The sequence below is a fragment of the Rattus norvegicus genome, chromosome 16 (genome assembly GCF_036323735.1).
Source record: "Rattus norvegicus strain BN/NHsdMcwi chromosome 16, GRCr8, whole genome shotgun sequence".
Taxonomy (NCBI): Eukaryota; Metazoa; Chordata; class Mammalia; order Rodentia; family Muridae; genus Rattus; species Rattus norvegicus.
The window spans coordinates 4,210,729-4,231,750 of NC_086034.1; the positions used below are offsets into that span (position 1 = coordinate 4,210,729).

The following is a 21,022-nucleotide window of genomic DNA, read 5'->3' on the forward strand; positions in this document are numbered from 1 at the left end:
GATAGAGAGACAGAAAGTGACAGAGACAGTAATAGACAGAAAGACCATGGAGAGATGGAGGGATGGAGGGAGGGAGGGAGGGAGGGAAGAAGGAAGTTAAAGGCACTGAACTCTTTTGCCAACTGGCATGGACTTTATACCTAGTATATCGGATCACCCTGAATTCCCAGGGGAAAGGTTTCACTTTTATCCTCATGCTTTTGAAATACCAATCTGCCTCCAGAGTCAAATGGAATTGCATCCTGCCTATGTAAAGCCCAGAGCTTCCTCCCTACTCTCTTGAAGCTGTCTTTGGGTTTGGCCACCTGCCCCTGGTATCAGGTCACTGAAGCACGCTTTCTGACAGACAAGGTGTGCCCTCTGACAAGGATATGGGGCCATTTGACCATGACATTTTTTTAACCAAAGCAGACCTCAAAACTGGGAGACTCAGGTGTGTCCAGAGGCATCATGGCAGGCAGAGACCCCTCGGCCCAGAAAGAGATGTCACCTCTGTAACATGAGAGGATGCAAGCTCAAGGTCAGACACAGGAATCTGTGGACATTTCTCATATACACACAGCGCTTAGCTAGCCCCCAGTACACAGGTCATTTCAATTTTCTAGTAGATAAAATATATCCCTACTCAGAGTTTGAACGGAGGCAGCCCCTTTCCTTCATAGCTTCCAAATTATAGCCTTAAAATTTTTGTTGCAGTGAGTTCAGTATCTAGAGAAGGATAGAAAAAAAAATGTCCTGTCTAAAATTACCACTCTCACCCAATTATCAGCATTGCCGGTTGGGTGGTCACTATTCTCTCCCTTACTCAATCTTCCAACAAACCTACACACGTGGGCAGGGATAATTTTAGACTTTTAATTTTTTTTTTTGCTACATAAATAGGATTATACAATACATATTCTCATTACAAATTGCTTTCCTTCACTTAATAATTTATTATAAGTCTCCTTCCAGATGGATATAATTAGTTCTAACTTAGTCTTTTTAAATAGCTGTCTGAGGCTGCCTAGAAGAAAGAGCTGGTGCATGCAGGATTTCCAAACATCATCAATTTTGAGAGTTAATAATGGTTGTTGATTTATTTTTGGAGGAAGGGAAATGTTAACTACACTAATTTATGTAAGAAAGCATGCAACTTTAAATGAGGAAAAGGATATGTCTTTGAAGGTGGGACCTTCCTAAAGCCCAGGGTGACAAGTGTGTTGCTCTGAGGTGGACATAAATAAAGTTAAGCTCACCCTGGGGAAACTGAGGTCCTGCTAGTGTTATTGCAGAAGCCTCTTGAAATGCTGGCTTCCTTTTGAGGTAATGGCTTGGACCTGCACTGGCATCAGGCGTCTCTCGAGGGTTGCCTTTTGCATGCACAGTTGTCTAGCCACCTCTTGGATCTGACTCAGGAAGGGTTGGGGAAGGCGCTGCAGGCATTAGCATGCAGGTCACGAAGCCTCACTTTGTTCTCTTGGCTGAGGTCAGATGGAATAAATCAATCAGCCTTCACATCCAAAGTCCTTCAATGTGTCCTGGAGCCTTCCAGGCCATGTGTGCTCTGGCCCAGCATTGAGTTGCCTGTGAGAGTCTGCAGGAACAAACAGAACCGAAGAGCTCCCTGGGGCTACAAGCAGCTGCTCCCAGGAACTCTTCTACTCCGGGGGTTCTCTGTGTTCCTGGGACATTAGTGTTTTCGGTGGGGAGCAGCCAGCTCAGACTCTTGGAGATCTAAGAATACACAGTGGGAATAAAGATCCCACTTCAGGTCTCCTGCTCTTCCAGAATCATGTTATATATACTTCCCACACAGAACTTCAACTCCTTGAATTCTACAAATAGGACACTGGCCAGAGAGTCCACAATCACCCATTAGGGGCATCAATGCAGTGCAAGAGTAGGTGTCTTCAATTAGCAAATCAGCCTCACTACAACAGTCCTTTGTTCCTTAACATTCCCTATAAGTGTCCTGGTCTCCCAATGTAACTGTACTGTCAATATCCAGCCTCAAATCCAAGAGCAAGACCCCAATTGGGTCCTGAATGACAAAGTTAAATAGATCTATCCACAACAACCCAAGAAAACACTCAATCTTTCCAAGACCAGCAAAGTTAGTAAGTGCAGTATCCTTCAAGTTTGTCTGTGCCGTTTGAATAGAACAAGATTTGGACACAATCAGGCCTTAATGCTTACCCAGCTTTTTCATTTTCTGCATGAGGAGAGAGGATGGTAGAAATGTCTTTATAGGTGGATGATAAGAGTTGGAGGTTAATGACAGATTCACCAGATGCAAAAGGTGCCAAAGAGAAGGATAACAGAGACAGGCTAGATAAAGATGAGTTTCCAGAAATAGCAGGATGCATATGTTATAGTCTGTGAGGCTGTCCACAGGAGAAAATCATTTTCCAAGAAGCTATTCAGAGGAATCACATACAATATAAGGTCTCATGCACAAAGGATTACCTGACTTCCTCAGTGACCACAGACTGGTATGAAAAGCCAGGCTTCCCCTTGGAGCTCTTCCAATGAAAGCAGCTCAGAAATCCTGGGACTAATCTCCTCTATCATTGTGGCCTTCGGCCTTCATGAAGACACTCTGGGCTAGATTTAATCCTGGACACAATCTTGTAAAGTATTGGGTACCATTATTCCTGTATTAGATGAGGCGTTGTATGGGTAAGTTCAATCCAGACCTATTGGATTCCAGAGTCCACGCTCTACTGCTCAACTATACTTGAGTTTGCTTTATACAACCTCAATAAAAAGGAACTTTGTCACCTGACCAGTCAAGAAGGCCTGTGGAACATTCTAGAGTAGTAAAAAAAAAATTAAAAAGCTCACTTCAGGACAGTTTACTTCAGGCACTGGAAGTCAATTGCAGGGCGACTGTACATTCAAGGAGCTGGTTCCAATCCCCAGTTGGGAAGTTTACAGCATTGCCTATTGGTGGATAATCAACTTAGCTGGCATCTAGCTCATACCTAGACATCGCTATTGTTTTATATGCAAAGAGGGTCTGAGAAAAGGGTCTGAACCTCAGCATCAGGTAATGTAAAAAGATGAAAAAGTATTTCATGCTGGCCAATAGGTCAGTCCAATGTGTGTTGGCGTGTGTGTGTGTGTGTGTGTGTGTGTGTGTGTCTGTGTCTGTGTGTCTGTGTTTGTATGTGTGTGTATGTGGTGTGTGTGTGTGTGTGTGTCTGTGTTTGTATGTGTGTGTATGTGGTGTGTGTGTGGGGGGTGTGTGTTTGTATGTGTGTGGGGGTGTGTGTGTGTTTGTGGTGTGTGTTTGTGTGGGTGTGTTTGTGTGTGTATGTGTGGTGTGTGTGTATGTGTGTATGTGGTGTGTGTGTGTTTGTATGTGTGGTGTGTGTGTGTGTGTGTGTGTGTGTGTGTGTGTAGCAAGCAAGCAAGCAAGAGGTGAGATGTATTTGTGGCACTGGGGAGGAGGGATTATAATACCTACAGAAGGAAACCATGGCTGTGGATTTCAGGGCATGGAGTCCTGTCAGCACGGCTAATCTCCAGGGATGTGAGCTGAATGCACCGTCAATAGCCAAAGAAGTGCCCCACGAAAACTGTCAGCCTCTAGCAGGCCAATTTGTTCTCATATTAAACTCTCTGTTTCGAGACCCCAGGTTAGGGATTCGTATCAAGCATCCCCCCACACAGTGAGGGTTGACAAGGCATGGTTGGTAAGTCAAGAGAATGCAGATGCCACAGCCGGATTAAGAAGGCTGTTTTATTTTGGTGCCCTGGACTTCAAGCAGATTAAATAATCAAAAAGGCCGGGCCACTGGGGTCATGTTTGAATGCTACAGCTGTTCACCAAGGTCTGACCAACATTCTTTATGTGGTTTGCTGTCTGAATGGGAAAGGCAGAGAAGATCCCTGGGAGGCTGACACTTTGCAAAAAAAGACCGGACACAATCAAAAGACCCTCTTATGGAGAAGGACCACAGCAGACAGAGACAAGGGGACAAGCTGCTTAAATAAGTGACATCCTGAACTAGGCAACTGTTTTCTGCAGTGGAGAAAATCCCATGCTGGATTCAGGGCAAGTGAATTGAAAGCTGGGTTCCAAGTCTGCGGTAACCAGGGTGTGCTGATCCGTGAGTACACACGCCGGGGTATATGTTGGATGAGGGCATTTGCTGCAGAGCCTGAGCCATGAAAGGTGAGCAGGAATGAATTCCATTGCCCCTACCCCAGAAGTCCCCCACCGAGAGAACGGAGGGAAATTCCCCCTAAGAAGTGTCTGTGAGAAATCAATTTTCAACCTGTCTTACTTAAAACATTGGACAGATGTAAAAAATATATATCTCTCAGTGGGCAGACAGATGGGTCACCATGCTGAGCAAGGGGGAAAGGGGGCTTGAAGACAAATGTGTATAGTTGTGGTGTGGACATGCAGTGGGCTTGTCATGGGCCATTTCAAAGACAACATGGTGCCTTGAGTTAGAGTTCATATATTGTTCCCTTTGGGGAAATGGGAGGCAAACTGGCCCCTATTTCAGGGATATAAGCCTTTTTATTAAGAGATAAATGGACTGGGTGGGTACTCTGGAGTTTAAAGACTGATTCCGTGCAACTAATAAATCCTTGTGGCTCAGGTCACAATGATGGCATCAGGTGATTTCTAATGGAAAGGCATTGGAGCTTTAAAAGAAGTTATTTGGATGTCTGAAAAATTACGGAAAAACTAGGGCTATAGATTTCTGTTTGAAAAAAGAAGGGGATATGATGCTCTATGGCTCTTTAACTAAATCCAAACAAGCAACTTTGCCCCCAGAAAGTTCCTGATTTTCCAGTCTTTTAGGTCTGGGCACCAGCAGCCAGGAGCAGAGTCCAAAGCAGGGTAATCAAGGTGTAGAATATTTGACAGTCATGCTGTGTTTCCCCCTAGGTAAGGTACAAACCAGAACAACACATGAATAACTGTCTCTTGAAAGTCTCCATGGCAATAAGCATTTTGTTTTGAATGGCATTCCATGGCCCTGTCAATGCCTCTACAGTTCAACAAAACAAGCTTGACACATGTTTGTCAACTTAGAAATTCAAATCCCAAGGAAAAGGGAGGAAAACTGTAACTTTCAAGAATGATCACATAGACTTTTAAGAAAATATCAATTCTCCGAGTCTAAGAGTGAGACCTGCTCTGTATTTTGGGGAGCAGTCACCCACATTCCTATATAGCTGTGCCATTTGTAGTAAGTGAGTGGGGAATCCTAGAAGCCCAAATACCCCTCAGAGATGGGTGGGTGGACACTGAGTTTGACATGGTCACATATGGAATATGCCCTTTTATTTAAAAGAAATGAAGAAGCTTTCTAAGTACCCATGTGGATACACAGTTTTGACCAAACAGAACAGTTTGCAGAATAGGATAAAAGTATGATTATATTTATGTGGATTAACTAAACAAAGAGAATAGCATTGTACAAATCAATCCCCGATGGTGTACTATGTCTCTTTTGAATATCTAGAAGAGTAATGCAGCGGATAAGAATTCTCACAGATTCTGTAGACAGTCTGAGATGAAATCATGCTCGACTGCTTACTGTTTCTGTGATTCTGGGGAGTGATTTAGCCTCTCTATGCCTGGCTTTTTTTTCCTTCAAAATGATAAAGACAAACAACCAGATTGAGGAGGTCATAGGGTGGATTCATATCTATAAAGCAATAGTTGACTCCCGCCATGTAGCGCATGCCATCTGGTCATTTACCATTGTCTGTATCATTTGCTCAGGATCACACCCTTCTATCTCAGGGATCATCTTTAGCAATTACAGAAATCAAAATCAGAAGGAATACCTAATAGGCTCATTCCAATCCGTGCTCAAGATAAGCTCCCAATACTCCCAACTCTGGAAATGTTGAGTCTTGCAGTAAGTGAAGGGAATTTGAGCACACGATGGCACCTTTATGATCTGAGCATTTAGCTCAGTGATAGGGCTTTTATGAGCAAACTTAAGACCTCAGGTTTAGACCTTAGCTTCAGGAAGAAAAATCCTTAGATAACGCCAAAGATCTCATAAGAATATTCAGGTAATATGCCGTAACTCCCTATTCCAACTCAAGCTGGAAATGTTATAAACATTTCAACTCTCGTATCATCTATTGAATATTATTTTTGAATAGCATTAAGATGACAGGAGTTGGGGTTTAGTCAGCAGTACTAGTCTAGCATGCATGAAGTTCTGAGCATGATTCCCGGCACCACAAAATTAACCATGGCACTACAGACCTATAACCCTAGTACGGTGACTGTTGGTTTGAGCATATCTAAAGACAGAAACCAGGTTTCTGCGGGGCTTCTGTGGAGTGAAGGAGCTTCACTGAGGAAAACCAAGTGTGATCTGAAGAAGGCTGTGTGCTCCACTTCACTTCTTAATAAGAAGCAAGAAGATGACGGAAGTCTGATCATCTATGAATGGCTGGTACAAGTTTCAGAAATAAGGATATTTCTTATATTGTTTCTAATGCTTTTTGGTAATTTTTCAAACCATCATAGAAAAAGGGAGAAAAACGATCATTACAGATTGGGTTATATCTGCAAAGCTGGACAGCTGTTTGCAGGGCATTCCCTAGTCAACATGATTACCTGAAGCCACATCTGATCATTGAAGTGTAAATGAATTAAGACAAAGTAAAAATTAAAAGCCAGTTCTGTGTTGTAGAAATCACATTTTGGAAGTTCAGAAACTACAGGTTAGGTTAGTGGCATCCACGTTGGAGGGCAGGCACAGAACATTTCTACCACCATACAAAGCTCAAATAGCCGGCCCTCTTCTGGAATGGAATGGTCTTTCTACCTGCCACACCCCACACACTTGGCTCTGACCTCCAAAGGACACATGTCCCAGAATGACTTTCCCCTAACCCTCTCTATTTCATGTGAAACCGATCTTATAGTCTGATGATGGAGTCACAGTAGAAGTCCCTTCTCCAAGGCTTCTGACAATGGTTAGCTCAGAGCTTGCCTTGGTGACTGGCCTGGGTGTATTCTGTCTCATTCTGCTAAGGATGAGGACCTCTTTCTAACTGGGTGGAAGGCACTGCTGGCTCAGGACCATGCTGCCTGGGAATTCCTTGGCTGATGGTGACCACATTTCATACACTGCCCTCCATCCCACTCTATTCTCATTGTTTTAGGTGCTCTGCTGCTGGTTTCCAGTGTGGGTATCCTGCTCCCAGGTGTGGGCAGCTGCCCCAAGAAATGTTTGTGTCACCCATCTTCAAACTCTGTGGACTGCAGTGGCCAGGGGCTGTCAACGATCCCCCCTGAACTACCCCCATGGACGGTAACGCTGCTCTTACAGGATAACCGGATCCACTGGCTTCCTGCTCTTGCATTTAAGTCTGTATCACTGCTCACCACCTTAAATTTATCTAACAACTCTCTTTCAAATCTGGCTGCAGAGGCTTTCTATGGACTTGCCCACTTGCAGGTTTTAAACGTAACCCAGAATTCCCTGCTTTCTATAGAAAGCAGTTTTGCCCAAGTCATGCCTGGGCTCAGGGAGCTTGATCTATCATCCAACAGCCTCAGTGTCCTCCCCACATCTCTGGGCAAGCCTTGGGAGAACCTAACCATGTTTGCCGTGCAACAGAACCATCTTCTACATCTGGATCGTGAACTTCTAGAGGCCATGCCCAAGCTGAGGCTGGTACTTCTTAAGGGCAACCCTTGGAAATGTGACTGCCACTTACTGGGTCTGAAACTCTGGCTGGAGAGGTTCATTTTTGAAGGTAAGTAGTGTGTCTTTCTGTCACCAGCATCAGCATCTCAAGAGGGTGTAGGAGGGTGCAAGGGGCAGCTGTAGGCTTTTGTGTATCTTCACATGGAGAGGAAATCATAAGATCAAATCTAAGCAACAGGTTCCAGAATATTAGAGAAAGTAGACTTTGGAAATCACTCAGGGGTTAATAAAGTACAGATGAAGGGCCAAACAGTGCATTTTTTTCCTGTTCTTTATGCACCAAGTGGCTATTTTATGCTATAAAGCAAAGTGGAGTGGTTGTGACAAAGACCAAAGCACATCTCACAGCCTTTGCTATCTGAGAGAAAAGCTTGGCAACCTTGATTATCAATGGGAAACAGAAGCCCAGAGAAGTTCAAGAATCAGCCTAAGGTTGCACAGGAGAAGAACAAATGAGAACAGAAAACTTGACTATTGAACCTTGGCTTTGTGTTCTTTCCTGAACCACACATTGCATCTCTGAGCACCATTTGCTCATTCCTCTTCTTGAATGTCCTTGGTGTTCCAGGCACTACCCTAGACCCAGAGAAAAAGGCAGTGAGTAGGAAATCCTTATCAGTACAAAGGTTTCATTCGAAGTGTAAAAGGAAAGATACTCTATAAGACAATAAAAAAAATGTATGCATTCAGATGGCAACGGTAAGACAGCTAGGGGAGCCAGTGATGTTAGAAAGGAATATGCTGCAGTTTAGATAGGATGGGAAAGGCAAGCCTCCCAAGACAATGGCGTGTATAAGAACCAGAACAATGACAGGAAGGAACAGAAGAAAACTGTGGGGATGGGGGCCCAGCAAGCCTTAAGGGCCTGGTGAGGGAGCGAGCCTGGCTTAGTGAGAGCCAGAGGAGAGAGTGAGTCAGTGGGCGGAGATAACACACAGCACATCTTGGGTGCTCGCCCAGTCCCTAAACATGTGCAGAGCAGGTGCCCTGTCTGGATTTTATTCTAGGGGAGGTGGGAAGTTCTGAGGAATTCTTGTCTAGGGAACAGTATGATCTGACCACTATGTAAAATGCCAGTCTGCTGACTCTGAGAGGGCAGAGCAAAGGCCCCTGAAGAAGAGCTAGTGGGATGAGGTAGGAGGTGATCTCAGTGGAGCAGAGATGACAACGGCCTAGACGTGGATGGCATTTGGAACAGTGCTGTGGTAGAAATGGCTGAGGGGCTGAAGAGCATGGTAGTCTGGAAGAAGGAAAGAGTGTTTATGGAGGAGTCTTTTGTATTTTTGTCTGCTTGGTAACTACATAAATGGAGATGCTTTCAGCAGTCAGGGAACGGAGGCAGTGGGAAGGTCTGCAGAGATACGCAATTCAGGAAGATTCAGGAAGGGGACATTTTTTAAATATTTGTCACACTTCGGGGTGGAGGGATTGTTGGCGATTGTATGCTCGAGTGCAGGGAGACCTGAGGACCGCAGATGCTTTAGGGGAAGAGCATCACCTGGAGGCATGGTCTACATATGGTAGAAGTTCAAACTTGCCGCATCAGGATGCTTCTCAACGGTCTAAGAGCAATGGATGCAGCACCAGCTAGCCCACACTGAAGTTAGTTCCCAAAGGCAGCTATGTAACTTTGTAGCATCCTTCTTATAGGGCAAAACCAAAAACCAAACATGTTTGGAGGTGAGGTGGCTAGATCTGGATTAAGTCATAGGCATGAAACAGACCATCCCAGAAAGAGTTTTTATCAAAGAAGAGCATTGTCCAATGTAAAATCAATATGTAGTTTCCAGACCTAGGACATCCATGAAATAATGCAGATAAGGATGGTATTCTCCTATTCAGCCACAAACTTGGGTGAAAATACACCTTTGTCTAGCACTTAGTGCCGCCAAGGGGAAGTGGATAGCATTAGGGCTGATTTTGATCCCTTGATCTAGCAGGGCGGTTTGCCTTTCCTTTAGAGCAATGCTTCTGAAGTGCAGATAATGGCCTTTTTCAGAGGAAGGTAAAATCAGTTCAGGGTACCATGGTCTGGTGCCCCAGCATCAAGAAAGGAAAACTACTAACTAGATACAAGACATGGGCAACAGTTTGCTTATGCACACACTGCCTAAAGCAAAGCTAAGGCAGCAGATGCTAGTGTGAACCTTTATAAACAACTACAGACACAGAAGGAATCAGTCAAGGAGGGTGATTAACATCACAGACCACCTGATTTCAGCAATCTATACCGAAGTCTATCGCTTACCCACGCCTGAGTCCCGGGCAACTGAGAGTGAGACCTGCACTCCAGGCCTGCATTCCACGTGACCATTTGGGGACATAAGCCTCCTCTGGATGGCGATGCCTTTAACTTCATCACATGACATTTAATGTCACCACCCAGCACACAGACGGACATTGTGGGGATTCTGTGTGTTGGAAGTGGGCAAAACTCAGTTGTATGGCTCCAATTGAAACCCAAGGAATTGGAAAACTTAGGATCCTGTAGGCCTAAGGGCAAAATGATTTGTTTTGGTCAATGTAGAATAGGCTCCCCTTTACCCAGACATGCACGCAGGATGATAAATGCTCGTCCTTTATCCACAGATGAACCTATACTTTGATGTTCATGGCTAACTGTGAAACGGGTACATTGAGTGAGGTATGGCAGTGCCACGCTGAACACTTGACATGATTTATCCATCCAAGTCCTCAGAACAAATCTTGAAAAGCAAATTTCATTATTACTCCTCTCCCGATGGCCAGGAATGCAAGCAGAGGCTCAGAGTGAGTAAGAACTTTCCAGAACTGCACAGCTAAGTTATGTAGAAACCTAGGATTTGAACCCACTTTATCCGAGACAGAGGTAAAGTGTTATCCGTGTCAGGTGGGCATAGTTGGAAGCTGAAGATTGGGACTTCTTGCTCCCTCAGCTCTTTTGAGTCAAAAAGGGAGAGGAACCCTCAAGCTGTGACCAGGAGATTTGTCTCTGGAGTCGGGGTCCCTGAGAAGATGGTGGACGTGGGAGAGGGATCCTGGCCAAAGTCACAGCTGCACTGGAAGCTGCTGAGACAGTGCCAGGCACGGGCCCTGCCTTCCTGCTGTGTCTGGACATTCACTGTAGGCCTGTCTTTGGCTGGATTTTAGCACAATACCGGAGAGAAAAGCAGATACAGAACAAGAATGAACCTGGAGTGACAACGCAGTACACCATAGCTGAGGTGAACAACAGCCAGTGAAGCAGTCCGGGCTCTCCTATGGCAGCCTCGCTGTACTTTGATTGGATGAAATGCTTTTGCCCCCCCCAGGGTATCTGTCTCTCTGGCCTCTATCCTTGACTTAAAGACTTAGTAAGAGCCACCATAGGTGGCTAAGGGAAATAAGCTCCCACAGAGGGAGAGCCCCTCATCTCAGCCCAGCTGCAGCAGCCGCCTGGATACCAGTGGCTCTCAGGAAACTCCACTTTGATCTTATTGCTTTAAAGCTGGGATTCATGCCTCAAGGGATTGCTGAGGAAGCTGGGAAGAGCCCAAGGGAGTCTAGTCATGTGTCATTCAGTTTTAAGCAATGGCAGCCAAAAGAATATGTACTGGATTTTGTCCCTGTCACTAACCCTGGTGTTTCTGGGTTATGTGATAACCCTTGTATTGTGGGTTGGCTCTATCTATTTAGAGGGCACTGACAACTCATCTTAAGATAATGAGATAGGAAGGATGGGCATATATCTCCCCAGCCCTAAGTTATTACACAAGACAATTATTAGCATGAGACAATAACACTGAAGTGACAACTACCATATGTACTTTTCTCATACTAACTTAAAACAATCCCCTATGGTGTATACTGAGAATCTGTATTCTGCATTTGCTAAAGGAACATGCTGCCCTCCCCTGCTGAGGGTTTTAGGGAAACCTGGGAGAAACTAGCCATAGGACCTATGGGTCCTGCCGGTTAAGTAGTAGGACCACACTGCCTTGGTCCAGGACAAACCAGAAAAAAAGAAGTAGAGACAGGGAAGTATACTAGGGACAGGGCTTGAGTGTCGACTTATCCACTCATACCCTGTGTAGATTTTAAAAAGAATTCCCTTAAATATGGAGGGTGAGGATTTTGAACTGTCGAGTCAAGACACAACTGGGATGTTCTGATGGCAGAAATCTTTAAGAACTTTGTTCCCATAAAGTAAATGTCATGAGGCACAAGAGGATGAGTTACTTAATACCAAGAGCAACATCTGGTGTTGTCAAATGCTCAGGTACATAAAACTCAGAACACACCACTCTACCTCCATAAAGAGTGTTGATAGAGACATAGGGTCTTTGGAATTAACACACAAATGACAACAATGAGTGTTTTAACCATTCTTTGATTTTTAGTGAGACTCCAGCAGGACAGGATTCTTGTGTGATGGGCAGTGGGTGGGAGGAAGGCTGGAGACCACAATGCCCTTGGGTGTTGAGTTCTCACATTCTCTGTCAGCATGTGCCTAATGCTTCCCTCAGCATTTATATAATATTAAGGTAACTTGGTTCCTACCGAATTCTTAGCCATAAATAATTGTCTACTTAGTCTGTGGCAGGCTGAGGACTTTGGAATACTGCTGTACAAGAGCTCCACCATTGTTCTTTGCTTTGTTTCTTGAAGGGGGAGAAACAGACGGTGCCATCTGCAGGCTGCCTGAACCCTGGAAGGGAAAGGATCTCCTCTCCATTCCTCACGAACTATACAAACCCTGTCCTCTACGTCATCAGAATTTGGTACCCTCACTAGTTCAGCAGCCTGGTTCTGTTCCGCAAGATGCCCAGAAATCTCCTGAGAATAACTCAGGTCAGCATGATCCCTTGGAGTGTGAGAACAGACCCAAACCAAAGCCAACCAACCTGCGCCATGCTGTGGCCACTGTGGTCATCACTGGGGTGGTGTGTGGGATCGTTTGTCTCATGATGCTGGCAGCTGCGATCTATGGATGTACCTACGCGGCTATCACAGCCCAATACCAAGGGAGACCCTTGGCACCAACCAGGAAGTCTGAGAAGATGGGAAGCGAGGAACCAATGGATAGTTCACCAGCCTGAGAGCCTTCACGTCCAAGGCCCCCTTGATCACTGAGGGCCAGAAGACATGACTGAGTGTGCTTGATGTGTTCATTCCTCCTGACCCATGTTTCGTCTTCCAAACCATCTAAGGAAAAAAAAACTGTGTCCAAAAAATAAAACAAAAAGTACTCAGTGGGAAGAAATTTATGCCACAACTTTTAACTACCATAGATAAAATAGAGACACTTCTATCTTGCAACGTGCGTATCTTGAAGATATGGCAAGAAGTCTATGGGTGGGAACATAAAGGAGAATGGGGCCATCTCTTTTGTACTTGTCTCTGGATTAAGCTGCTTCTGCAAAGCAACAAGAATTCTGCCATGTGTGTCAATAGGCATTTTTAGGAGTTCTAGGGCCACCAGTTGGAGAGCCTGGAATAGGTTGGTGTGCTTGCCTGACCCGTACTGGATGCCTCTATAATCAGTTCATACCAGATTGGTGGGACTTTTATATGCTGTGTATGTTACATATTTAGTGGAAATGTCTGTTGCTTGGGAATTTCATAGCTGGACACAAGAGTCAGATTATATTTAATTTTTCTAAGTCAGAAAACCATTTGGGGCTCTCTAAGCTACAGGGGAAGACAAAGGTTCCATGTCTGGATAATGGGACTCAGGCCTAGAGCCTGGGCAATGTTCTGATGTGAAGGGAGACAGAGAGAATGGAAACTAGAATACAGGACAGATATTATCAAGAGGCCATAACCGACCAACTGGAACCTTACCCTAGAACTCTCACGACAGGGATGGATTTAGGTTAGGCTGAACAGCAGCTGTGTCTCTGCGTCTGCATACGCAGTGCACAGAGGGCATGGGTTTGTACAGCCACACCCACACATAAACACCCTCGGAGCAATCAGCCTACACACTAATGAAATGCAGCCATGACGGGTGGGAGCCAGTAGCTGTTGATCACTGCCCAGATTGTATGCTCAACACTCTGGGATAGGAAATAAGAAGGATGTTTGAGGGAGAAGGGGGAGTTATTGGGGGGACTTGTCAGGGGCAGACATCCTGGCTAGTGCCGCAGCAGCATGACTTTAAAACGTTCAGGTATGGCTTGCTAAGTCCACAGACTTGGTCAGAGAGAGTTGCATGCAGAGTGAATTTTTATAAATTGAATCATCATTTTAATGCAGCAGGGGAGCTCACTATTTAAAGGAACCTTTCATGGAATCTTTTCTGTAATGGAAATAATTGGCTCCAGATTGATGCATTTTTTTCCAAATTTGCATTTCTACGCTAGGCTTTCTTAAAGTGGAATATACCTATACCTACGCTTTCTGTTTATACTGTAGGCACATTTTAGGATCATGACTATTGCACAGGAAGAGAGCACAGAGGAGTTAAAGACATGTTAAAAGCAGAAAATGACAAATATGGGGCAAGCTGTTCCCCCAGAGCCCATGACAGACATTGCTAATCAATCCCAGCTCTTTTCCCAGCTGAGCCTCAAATATATCACAGATGGTTTCTTAAGACAGCACTATAGGCAACCAGAACTAATCAATTGGAGTTGGTTCAAAGGATAAAGCACATTTGCCATTCAGGGTACTGGCTCAACTTCACCCCTCAAGGCCATATAAAAATTGGTTTGGATCCCCAGTCAGTTGTCTACTCCTCAACTTTGATTCAAATGGGACATGCGTGTGTTGGGACAGACAGATGTCTAGCGTGTTATCAGCAATGTAAACCTTGCATGTACCAGTGGGCTCTGGGCAAACGGTCTTTTTTGGAGTATCAATTTAGCTAGATGATTTATTTTTAGAAGTTTAAATGTCAATGATCACAATGAAACCCATTAATGAGTGCCATTAATAGGCATTCATAATGACAATGTGGAATAGAACAGAACAACAAGAGTTCCCAGAGAAAGCCCAGGGCTGCATGGGCTGTCACTCACCCTGACACCTCTTCTCTTCTGTGCTAAGGTAGTTCAATTCAACGGTGTGGCTGAGTTTGTATTCTGAGGATGGAGCAACTACTTTCAAACTGAAAAAAAGCATTTTTTTCCATTGTCCTAACTGCATTTTATTTTTTTGGCTAAGAATGTAATTTGAGAGGAAATTGAGAAGCTCCCTTTATTCTTCCTCTCAATTTGACCAAATGTTTTCCAAGCTCATACTGTGAGCAGGCATGGCCCCCTGTTCTTAGGAGCATTTCTCATAGAGTTCTGACTCTAGCCCCATGGATACTTGGGTACATGGAGCTAGCCTTGGGTAGCCTTCACATACCCTGAGAACTCCCAGGGCCAGCAGTGCAAGCCTCCTCTAACAAGTGAGTTAGGACTGAAAGCGTACTATGCCCTGTCAGCGGTTTGGCAATGCTACAGATCAGCCTTGTCCTGTCCCCTCAGAGATTATATGAAAGCCTTTCTAGTACACTGCACAAACCATGAACGTGGCTCGAACCCTTGCCTGTCAACACCCTGATCCTATTAGATGTTGGTGTACAGATGATAACCCACGCGAAGGGCTTCTAGCTTAATAGGTAGTCTTTAAGCCACGGGAGTTAAGTGACGCATGTGCAGACTCAGATTTCTATCGTTTGCCTACAGTCACCATACACAGCAGTTGGCAGTGAAAATAATTACTTACTCTGAAATGTCAACAGCTTCTCAGAACAGAAAAAATATAAATCAAGTTGTTTAGATGAACAAATGTAGAGTTATCATTTGCTAATATGAGAAACGAAATGTTTTAATTGCCAAACGCACTGCAGATGAAAGACCCAGTTTTCAGGCTATTCTGCAGGAACCACAAATTATCTTTCCCAAGCACTGCAGCTCATGAAGGGCAATTTACAAACGCCTCACAGATTATTTTCAGCTGCTTATTACTGCCATCCTATTCATAGATTCCCCTGGAAGAATGTCCTTCCATCACAGCGCCAGACTGGAGGAGGCGCTCAGGGCAAAATGAGGGTGTAGAGTGTTGTTTCAGAGAAAGTCTTCTGGAATGGCATGCTGTCTTTAAAAGGAGTGTAACCGTGTGGTACAGGCAGGTGGTTTTTGCTCCAGCAGGGATCTGAGTTCAATGAAGCAGGCAGGAGAAGGGTATGAAGGTCATGCAACAAGGAGGAAAAGGCAGTTTGTGAGGAAAAACATCTGTCAAATCAGAGAAGCTTGCACAGGTAAGACAGTTACCTCAAGCCCCGAGGAAAGATGTTTGCGCTTCAGATGACAAAATGCCAGTGGACAAAGGAGTTTTGCCTTATGAAAATAGAGAGCTGAAAAGAGATTCGTACCGTGGCTTCCTGCAGGAGGCTCCTGGAAGTCAAATCTTATTGTTGAAGCTCACTGAGAACTGTTGAAGACAGACCTCCTTCGCCTCACACTCTGAATACTGGAAGTGGCTAAATTGGTTTCTAAAATATTCTATCTGTGCCCCATATTCATAGTTATACAACAGCCATTCGAAACCTGTAACTTCCTGTGCAGATCAGGACATTGCTGTTTCCAATGTCCTTCTAGATTCATTAAATGCTACTGTCAGAAACTTGCTACAGGACAAAACACCCTAACCTACAAGGTATCCCCAAGCAGGATTATCTGCAGAACTTCTGGGGACCATGCCATTTTCCCCTAAAGGATTTGTTTGCTTGTTTGCATGTTTAAATGCTTAAATTACACTGAAGTCTCAATGAAACCTTTTGTCTCTCTCAGGAGCAGCCTTATAACTTTCTGACAGGCTTTCAGATTCCTGATAGGAATGGTCGCCTCTATTCCCATTCAAAAGACACTGTATGTTCAGACTCCCGGAGATGGATAGGCTGTCACCCATAGCCTCACACATCCATTTAGCAGACCTAGAAAACAAATCAAGGGAGCCAAGAGAGGCCGTGAAGAACGTTACGTCTAGGCCTGGATAGTTTCAGAACAGTTGTCATGGCCTCCTTGTCCTTCATGGGCATTGCTAATAGATCACAGCATACTTATCAACGGATTCCAGACCAGGCCTCAGAATCCTTTCAAATCTGTTTCCCAGGTGCCCACAACAGATCAACTTGAGTTGACATAAGGGATTAACGTTATTTGCTACGTTGATATAGTTCAGTGCCTCTATTTTACAGTTAGGAGCTAGAAGCATGGAAAAGGAAGGAAATGCTCCAAAAGTCACACACAGTTCACTGTGTAGCTGATAAATCCAGCTGCAGAAGCATGCCATTAGCCTGAATAACACAAACTAATCCCCATTACCCTTTGTCCACTGTGCCCTCAGCTGCTCTATCTAGACCATGACGACATTGTACCAATCATTTAGATAAAGACAATTAGAGGACTGCCACCAACATTCACTGGGTGTGGTGCTGGCTAGTTTTATGCCAGCTTGACACAAGCTAAAGCCATTTGGAAAAAGGAAACCTCAATTGAGAAAATGCCCCAATTAGGATTGGCCTGCAGGCACTTTTCTTTAATTGATGAGTAATATGGGCGGGTCCAGCTCATGCAGGGTGGCGGAACCCCTGGGAAGGTGTTCCTTAGTTTTATGAGAGAAAGCCATTGTGAAAGAAGCCAGGAAGCAGAGGTCCTTCTGTGGCTTCCTCTTCAGTTCCTGCCTTTTTTTTTTTTCCGGAGCTGGGGACCGAACCCAGGGCCTTGCGCTTCCTAGGCAAGCGCTCTACCACTGAGCTAAATCCCCAACCCCAGTTCCTGCCTTTAAGTTCCTGCCCTGACATTTTTTCTTTTTGTTTTTTTTTTCTTTTTCTTTTCTTTTTTTTTTATGACAGTCTATGGAAATATAAGCTGAGATTAACATGTTCTGACCCAAGTTGCTTTTGGTCATGGTCTTTTATCACAACACTAGAAACCCTCTAAGCACATTAATTAATTTTCTATATGCCTTATAATGAAAATCACAGGTGTCTACTATTCCATGGCACATGAACATGAGCCATGTTCTCATGAGCCTAGAATGCAACTGTACTAAGTTGTCACATCAGTAAATGATACAGTAGAAATTCACATACAAGTTGTGATGGCTGGTTGTATGTCCACATAACACAAGCTTGGGTTATTTGAAAAGAGGGAAGCTCAATTGGGAAAAACTCCTCCATAAGATCTGACTGTAGGGCATTTCCTAATTAGTGATTGATGAGGGTGGGCCCACCTACTGTAAGTGGTACCATCATCTCTTGACTGGTGGTCCTGGGTTCTATAAGGTCCTATAAGAAAGTAGACTTAGCAAGCCAGTAATCCATCCCCCATGGCCTCTGCATCAGCTTCTGCCATCAGGTTCCTGCCCTGCTTGAATCCCTGCCCTGTCTTCCTTCAATGATGGATTAGAGGTGTCAGCCAAATAAACAAACCCTTTCCTCTCCAGCCTGCTGGAGGGGAGGAGATAGTGTTTTCTCACAGCAATAGAAACTCTGAGACACAGTCTTCCCAAAATTCTAGGTGATTTTTGAGACTGAACATATCCTTTTAGTTGTTGTTATTTTGAGTTTTCACTTTTTTTAAATCAACCCTTCTGGCTAGCATACAGAATACCAAAGGCACAGGTTTGGTTATAACATACACGTGTAACACCACAGAATGCTCACTCCATCCCCATACCCTCTTCTGAGCTCCCTGCCAGTCCTGCTGGCTCACTTCTTCCCTCTCATAGTTTTTCTTTCAGCTTTTATGTTTCATATGTACATATGCATATCTGCACACATGTTGAACCTAGATTTTCCTCATGAAAGAAATATACAATCCGTTTTTTATCCCCACTATCCTTTCTCTATCCTTTTTTTTTTTTTTTTTTTTTTTTTTTTTTGCTAATGCATGGATTATACTAAAGATTTGGGCTTTTGCCTCTGAGTAAACTGGAAAGTCAAAGGAGTTCTGAGTGAAGGAGACATGTGATATTATTTGTCTTGCAATGTGGTTACTGGTTAGCCTAGACTAAAAGGGGAAGGGCTCTGAGAAGATGAGGGCAGTGGGAAGGAAAGACTGCTATGACTACCACGGGCAGGGCGCCAGGTAGGCTGTGTGAGCAAGAAGATGCTAGCCACAGTATCCCACAGTATCCCAAGGTGATAACCTGGATAGGAAAATAAGAGGATTCAAAATGATTTCAGGCACCAGTGAGATGCCTCACAACTGCTGCTAAGCCTGATGACCTGAATCTGATTTCTGGGACTCATGTGATGGACGAAGTCCTCTGCCCACTACACGAACGTTGTAAAACACACATGCATACACACACACACACACACACACACACACACACACACACACTGCCACACAAACAAATAAATAAATGAAGGAGCAAATAAATACATAGAATTCAAAGATGGAATGACTTCACTATCCTGATTCAAATCAACTTCAAAAACGATCAAAGGGGCATATTTGAAACAACTAGAAATTAAATAATTAGGAATTCTTACGTTCTTTCGGTGCAGTAACATGTCATCTGAGGATAAAAAGAAAGCCCTATCCTTTAAAGATACACACTGAAATCTTATGAAAAATGTATGATCTGACTGTACTTTGGTTTAAAGTAAATAAAGATGTGTGGTAGGGGCTTGGAGTCGAGATGCGGGGTAGAAGAAATGAGTGATGGGCGGGTCTGGCTGGGATCAGAACCAGTGTCTGGATGCTGCTCCAAACCCCAGCGGTGGAGAGGACACAGATGGAGAACTCTGGGTTCTCTGACATTTACAAGCCTCGAGAACTGAGTGAGTCACCCTGGCGCGACCAGAACATTGAAGAGCAAGGGAGCGCAAGCACTCAAGACAACTGCGTAGTTCAGGAAAAGAAAGTGGAGTGTTGATTCGGGATGCTCTAACATAGTTGAATCGCTGGAAAATGCTTTTCTGCGAACAAAACCTGACCACCGTGGGTCGTAAAACAAACTGGAAAGAGCACGAGAGAGGACTGTACTGCAAGAGAGGATTAGTGGCGCATCCCACAAATAAAACAGTTACAACTGCAGTCTGATGTTGGCTTAAGTCTGACTAGTTCAGCTGCATTCAGAAAGGTAGATGGCTTACGGAGGAAAAACATTTGAATGCCCTACCCCAGGCTTCCACTCTGTCAACTCTTCTGAATACTAATAAGTTTATATACTCCCATCTTCCGTGAGCTGGGCCATGTGCAATAGCAAACTTTAACCCTGAATTATGGATGGCAGTCTGACATTGATCTTGACGTAGGCTAGGTCTGCTTGTCCCAAGAACTGGCAACAAGTGTGGCCTCTGGGGACAAAAGGCTGTGATCAATTCAATCTCTTTCTAATCACATGCTGTGTAAGGTTTACTCCACTGGCAACAACGCCCACAAGCGAAGTGGCAAAGTACCTATGCTTCTGCCACGGCTCCGTTCCTGTCTTCCCTCCTATTTCCAGGAAATATACTAAGCTTCCTTGATCCCCCATGAACCCTTCTCTTAGCCTGAGTACCATATATTCTCATCTTAACAGAGATCAAAGTCCTAACGAGGAACTTGGAAGGTTTGCTTAGGTAAAGGCAGGAAAACAAATCTCCTGTCTTTCCTGAGCCATGTTGGCAAAAAAGGAAGGAAAGAAAGAAAAATCCCATAAACTCTTATCCACTAAAGTGTCTCAGAGCATTTCCAGTCCTGCAGCAAGCATCATCCTAAGTCCACTGTTCCAAGGCTTATAAATCAGAATGGAGCTTAAGTAAATTGCCATGGCGACTGACAATGGGAATATGGACTTTAAGGAAGCTGAAGACCTTTGGTTGGGATTCTGCATAATTCCATAAAACAGGACAACTGACAGACAGATTCTGACTCATGAAAATGAAACTCTTACATGAGTATTCATTTACATAACCTCTGATTCCAAAATCACCTTACTTTCAGAAGAACATGATAAAATACATGACAGAAGAAGCAGCTTCTGTTTATTCTGCTTTAAATAGATCATGTGACATTTTCATCTAATAAAGGTGTAGCTGAGCTTCTTTGGACGGAGCCAGGCAGTTTCGTGTTGTTCATTTTCTGTCCGACCACCTGGCTCTTGTATTTTTGGAGGAAAGTGTCTGTAGATGAAACAGGCATGGCTGCACGCAAAACATGACCTTATTTTCAAAAACGTCAGCAGATACACCACAAGGCACGTATTTCTCAATAATGTAAAGAGCTCATACAATATGGCAAAAGGCAACTTATTATCATTTAAATATAGGCAGTGGCTTTTAATAGACATCTCTCTAAAAAAGATATATCAAAGGCCCCAAAGCACATGATCAGATAGATTCTCACCATTGGTTAGTGGTAAAATGCAAATCCATTCCTGCCCATCAG

At 44.1% G+C, this 21,022-nt stretch overlaps 2 protein-coding genes across 5 annotated transcripts in view; one reads left to right on the forward strand and one right to left on the reverse strand.

Moving 5' to 3' along the window:
- Window positions 1-21,022, reverse strand: part of Cacna2d3 (calcium voltage-gated channel auxiliary subunit alpha2delta 3) — an 813,990-nt gene that overhangs the window by 105,681 nt on the left and 687,287 nt on the right.
- On the forward strand, window positions 6,219-13,719 carry Lrtm1 (leucine-rich repeats and transmembrane domains 1). Its single transcript, XM_039095222.1, has 3 exons — window positions 6,219-6,425; window positions 7,137-7,737; window positions 12,315-13,719. The coding sequence occupies exons 1-3, from the start codon at window positions 6,219-6,221 to the stop codon at window positions 12,743-12,745; spliced, it is 1,239 nt and encodes a 412-aa protein (XP_038951150.1). The 3' UTR covers window positions 12,746-13,719.

Coding starts and splice junctions, on each gene's coding strand:
- Lrtm1 (XM_039095222.1), top strand. CDS start 6,219: ATGGCACTACAGACCTATAACCCTAGTACGGTGACTGTTGGTTTGAGC. Junction 6,426..7,136: donor TGATCATCTATGAATGGCTG/GTACAAGTTTCA, acceptor ATTCTCATTGTT/TTAGGTGCTCTGCTGCTGGT. Junction 7,738..12,314: donor GGAGAGGTTCATTTTTGAAG/GTAAGTAGTGTG, acceptor TGTTTCTTGAAG/GGGGAGAAACAGACGGTGCC.